We start from the raw sequence: 5,197 nt of genomic DNA, 5'->3' as shown, positions 1-5,197 counted from the left end.
AGTAGTAAATTCATAAAATTGAAATCGTGAATTCATAAAGATAAAATCGGGAATTCATGAAGTTGAAATGATAACTTTGGTGAGGTGAGGATAATTGTAAATGACGGCAGAAAGTATTTAATGATCAATCACAACGAAAATGGCCTGCACCGTTAGGGAATCTAGGAATGGCTATTCATGTCAAAACGGATATATATCTTATAGCGGTAATATTTGATATATACATATGTTTTGATATAAATGGAGGGTTTAATTAACATTAACTTTCAAATCAAATGATAAACAAGAAAAATAAACATAATAGTAATTTTAATTTGACTTGTACAAACATTGAGATACATTACATTTGTAATACAAAGTTCATCATTTATAATACAAAAGATTAATTACATTAGTAATAAAATGTCCATCATTTATAATACAAAAGATACATTACATTTGTAATACAAAGTTCATCATTTATAATACAAAAGAATCATTACATTTGTAATACAAAGTTCATCATTTATAATACAAATGTACAAAAGAATCATTACATTTGTAATATAAAGTTCATCATTTATAATACAAAAGAATCATTACATTTGTAATATAAAGTTCATCATTAATAATACAAAAGAATCATTACATTTGTAATACAAAGTTCATCATTTATAATACAAATGTACAAAAGAATCATTACATTTGTAATACAAAGTTAACCATTTATAATACAAAAAATACATTTCATTTGTAATGCAAACTTCATCATTTATAATACAAAAGATACATTACATTTGTAATACAAAGTTCATCATTTATGATACAAAAGATACATTACATTTGTAATACAAAGTTCATCATTTATAGTACAAAAGACACATTACATTTGCAATACAAAGTTCATCATTTATAACACAAAAGATTTATTACAATTGTAATACAAAGTTCATAATCTATAATACAAAAGGTACATTACATTTGTAATACAACGGTCATCATTTATGATACTAAAGAATCATGACAATTGTAATACAAAGTTCATCATTTATAATACAAAAGATGCATTACATTTGTTATACAAAGGTCATCATTGATAATACATTTTAGTCTCTGCAAAGCTATACAATTTTGATTTTAAAACATAATGCTATGTTGAATGAAATATTCATTAGCATATATAAGAACATGAAATTTTGTTAAATTCATGTACGTTGTACCGATACGTCTAAAATCTAGCCTGAAACATTGATGTATGTTATAATAGCTATTTTCATGGTAATGGCAGAATTTTAGATGCGATACATGTAATTCTTGTTCATTATATAGAAATGTTAGCAACTAGAAAATTTCAAAATATGAGATGTAATCAATAATTATAAGAATAATACGCATAAATAAATTGATATGAACTATCTATAATGATTTATAATGTACATATTTCAGTAATATATTTCAGTTGATTTCTTCTGAATTCGTATTACATAGACAGACAGTTTAACTTTGAAGATAAAAGTTGCATAAACTCTCAACTTTTGATATTGTTATTTTCACTGATGACTTATCATGCGTTATTTATTGTTAAACATGATAATGTCAAAATCAATTTTTTCAATATGATATCTTAAACTTCTGTAGTTTTCTCTTTCCAATACATGAGTTTGTTATTGCAAGAAATGATTTATCATGTGAGACACAAATTGTTCTTGGAAATTTCATATCTATCTTGTACGATAATAAGATCTCTCCAGTTTGTGATATCTGTACAATGGAGTTTGTACTATCACTACAAACCAGGATAGTATCAAAGGGACCGACAGCTACACCACGCGGCTCCTTTATCTGATCATCCTTCACAACGACTCTCGTGTTTGTCTTGACGTCATATATGTAGACAGTATGCTCGTATCTATCTGTAAGCACCACTTTATCACTGCTCCTTATGTAAGTACAAGCGCTTGTGCCTACAGGATATGACTTATTCGGAAAGTTAACATTGAAATCTTTCTCTTCTCCTGTAGATGATATAATACGAACAGGTGTTGAATGATCTATTGTCCCGCCGACAAAATGTTTAATATCTTTTTGACATATCGAGTCATATTTTGTTGTCAATTTAATTGTTCTATCTAAAGTTATGTCATTAGATTTATTAACATGGAGAATTTCTAACTTATATACTTCTGCACTTGTTATCGCTACTTCATCCTCAGATACAGCAACAACGGATTGTGGGTGGTAAGATAACTGATATGATCCTACTTTCTCAAGCTTCTCATTGTAAACTAATAATGTCTTGTTTTTATTATCCACAGCAACAAGTCTACCATCAGGTAAAAACTCAATCCCTGTATACAATGGCTCTCCTACATCATCCTCTTTCTGCTTTAGATCAATGGATTTTATTGGTGTAAGTATCATTGCTTTGTTAACAGGAACTATAGTACTGGCTACCTCTGATAGACAGAATTTTAGAGTCAGTTGTCCTGGTATATAATAAGTGACTGACAGAGGAGGAAGTTTTAATGTTTCATCAAAATCAAAGCTTACACTCACGGTCTTTAAATCATGACATTCTGCATCGACATTTGTGTGAAGAACATCGACGTCATTCTTCATCTTCTGCTCTACTATGAACTGTTGTGCCAAAGATCCGTTCTGATACACGTCGTCGATCGTTTCCAGATATGCTGTTATATCAGCTAGATATTTTTCGTTCTGAGACTGCTTTATTGACAGCTTGTCTAATGTCTCTTTCCGAAACGATTGAACGTCTTTTGCAACGGAAACTTCCAACTCGTCAAACATTTTCATTACTTCATCCCGCATTTGCCGTATTTTGACTGGTATCCCTTTAGCATCTTCATCTAGTTTCTCTTTTGATGAGACAATGCTGTCTACGATTTTGTACGCCTTCTGTCTCAATTCCTCCATTTTAACCTTCAACGTTGACTTTGTATTAGTTGACTTTCCAGCGACCTTCAGAATTTCCACAATACTGTGACATTTACGATGATTAAGAATGGCACATGAACTGCAGCAGAGCTGATTCTCATCTTCACAGAAGAATTTTAGAACGTCCTGATGTTGATCACATTGGTCTAATCCTTTCATATCAAACGAGCCTTGTTTCGTTTTCGCCTCATTCGCGTTCACTAACTTGTGACTTTTTAAGAAGGCGTGAGTGTAGTGAACTTTGGAACAATCCAAACACTGAAATTCATTGCAAGTTGGACAAAACTTGTCCGCTGTTCGTTGTTTATTTTTATTGAAACATGGTTGACACAAGATTTCTTTAATTCGCCCGGTCACTTCCCCATTTCTAGCATTGTTTTCAGCCATTTTAATATTAAATTATTTATTAAATACTATGTCTATATATCTTTGTGTTATTATTACTGTCGCTAGTCCGAATGCGGAAGTAATCACTCGGATTCCCTTAGCAGTTATGCTTTTCAATCGATAGCGGAGCTTGTGTTATAACGAATGGGGTTTATATAAACCACGTATAAACTGATACACAATGATAATTAATTGACAGATCTAAACACTTGTTATTTGTCATTAAATGTTTGCCTTGAATTTGTTATTGGACATCAAATCTCATTAAATACTTTTTTCGATCATAAAGACCGACAGATTCATTCATTCATTCATTCATTCATTCATTCGTTAATTCACTCACTCACTCACTCTCTCACTCATTCATTCATTCATTCATTCATTCATTCATTCACTTACTCGTTCATTTAATTATTCATTCATTCATTCACTCATTAATTCATTCATTCATTTATTTTAGACATGTATATTACTGACGTGAAAACGGAGACAACCGTGGCAACAGGAAATCCAGAAATTGTTAAAGAAACCATAGCAACAATTCAGGTAGAAGGCAACAATATTCTAGGTAAATTTTAAACGTTTTTTTAATATAATTACATGTATGTTCATGTATACTATTTTCATATGTAGATCTATACGTGTCAGCTTTTTTACCATATTTTGTTTTGAAATACACGATTACACAAAGTTATGGAGACGCAGACTTTTGAAAGGGAACCGTTACGCAGAAAAAATACTTACTCTAAATGTTCATTACATGTTTTATTCAGCCATGTCGTACACTATAATTTTAATTTATGGACCTTGCTATAAAGAAAGCAAAAGAGGCTGACATTGGTAGAGTGTCTGCACGAGGTATATCCTTACGCATGTGACTTAAAACCAATAGCAAGAAAAGGCTAAAGCATATTAAGAAAAAATATCTTCTATTTAAATATTTCCTTTTAATTTTCACATAGTATTGTACTGTAAACTTCAGAGTTTATTGTAATGATAAAAATTTAAATGTTTGAATACAATGGAGCATCCATTGTTAGTTCATCTTGGATATGAAGTGACAAGTCCTGCACTCATTTTTTGGCAGCGGATTCTTTACTTTTTATGTCCCCTTTAATCATTAGATCTTTTTAATTATATTTCAATATTTTATGTAGCCATTTTCGTGACAATGCTGCTTTCTGATTATTCCTGCATACAATAATGCATTTATTATCACAGATATTAAAATAATTATTAACCTGTTCTTTTCAATTCAAATGGTGCCTTTCTTAAATAATGTATAACGAAAAGAACAGTATCCCCAATATGAGCTTATACTAAAAAAAATGAACTTATTGTCCCCCGCTTTTTCGAAGAAAAAAGGGGGTTATAGAAATAGGCTCCGTCTAGAAATAGGCTCTGTCCGTCCGTCCGTCACACTTTCGTGTCCGGTCCACAACTTTGTCATTTATCAAAGGAATCTTAAATAACTTGGCACAAGAGATAATATGTCGTGGCCACGAGTTACTAAGTCGAGGCCACGAGATAGCTAAGATTTGGCCAAGAGATAATATGTCGTGGCCACGAGTTACTAAGTCGAGGCCACGAGATAGCTAAGATTTGGCCAAAAGATACTATGTCGTGGCCACGAGTTACTAAGTCGTGGCCACAAGATAGCTAAGTCGTGGCCACGAGATACTATGTCGTGGCCACGAGAACTATGTCGTGGCCACGAGAAGATCATTGCACTTGATCAGTAGAATTATTCCTTCTTATGTTATCGTATAAACAAGGTTAACAGGCCGCAGTACGTACGAACTGACCAATTTGATCACAGATAGCTAAGTCGTGGCCACGAGATACTCTATCGTGATCACGAGTTACTAAGTCGTGG

General features: G+C 32.0%; 1 protein-coding gene across 1 annotated transcript; it reads right to left on the bottom strand.

Annotated features, from left to right (window-relative positions):
* Positions 1-1,590: 1,590 nt before the first annotated feature.
* On the bottom strand, positions 1,591-3,321 carry LOC132741615 (uncharacterized). The gene has a single exon (XM_060729827.1). The coding sequence runs from the start codon at positions 3,319-3,321 to the stop codon at positions 1,591-1,593; it is 1,731 nt and encodes a 576-aa protein (XP_060585810.1).
* Between the last annotated feature and the right edge of the window lie 1,876 nt (positions 3,322-5,197).

Source organism: Ruditapes philippinarum, unplaced genomic scaffold, assembly GCF_026571515.1.
Source record: "Ruditapes philippinarum isolate M1 unplaced genomic scaffold, ASM2657151v2 ctg1359_1_1_1_1, whole genome shotgun sequence".
Taxonomy (NCBI): Eukaryota; Metazoa; Mollusca; class Bivalvia; order Venerida; family Veneridae; genus Ruditapes; species Ruditapes philippinarum.
This window is presented reverse-complemented; position numbering and strand designations above follow the sequence as displayed.

Bases quoted from the DNA above. Each gene is read 5' to 3' on its own strand.
- LOC132741615 (XM_060729827.1), bottom strand. From the start codon at position 3,321: ATGGCTGAAAACAATGCTAGAAATGGGGAAGTGACCGGGCGAATTAAA.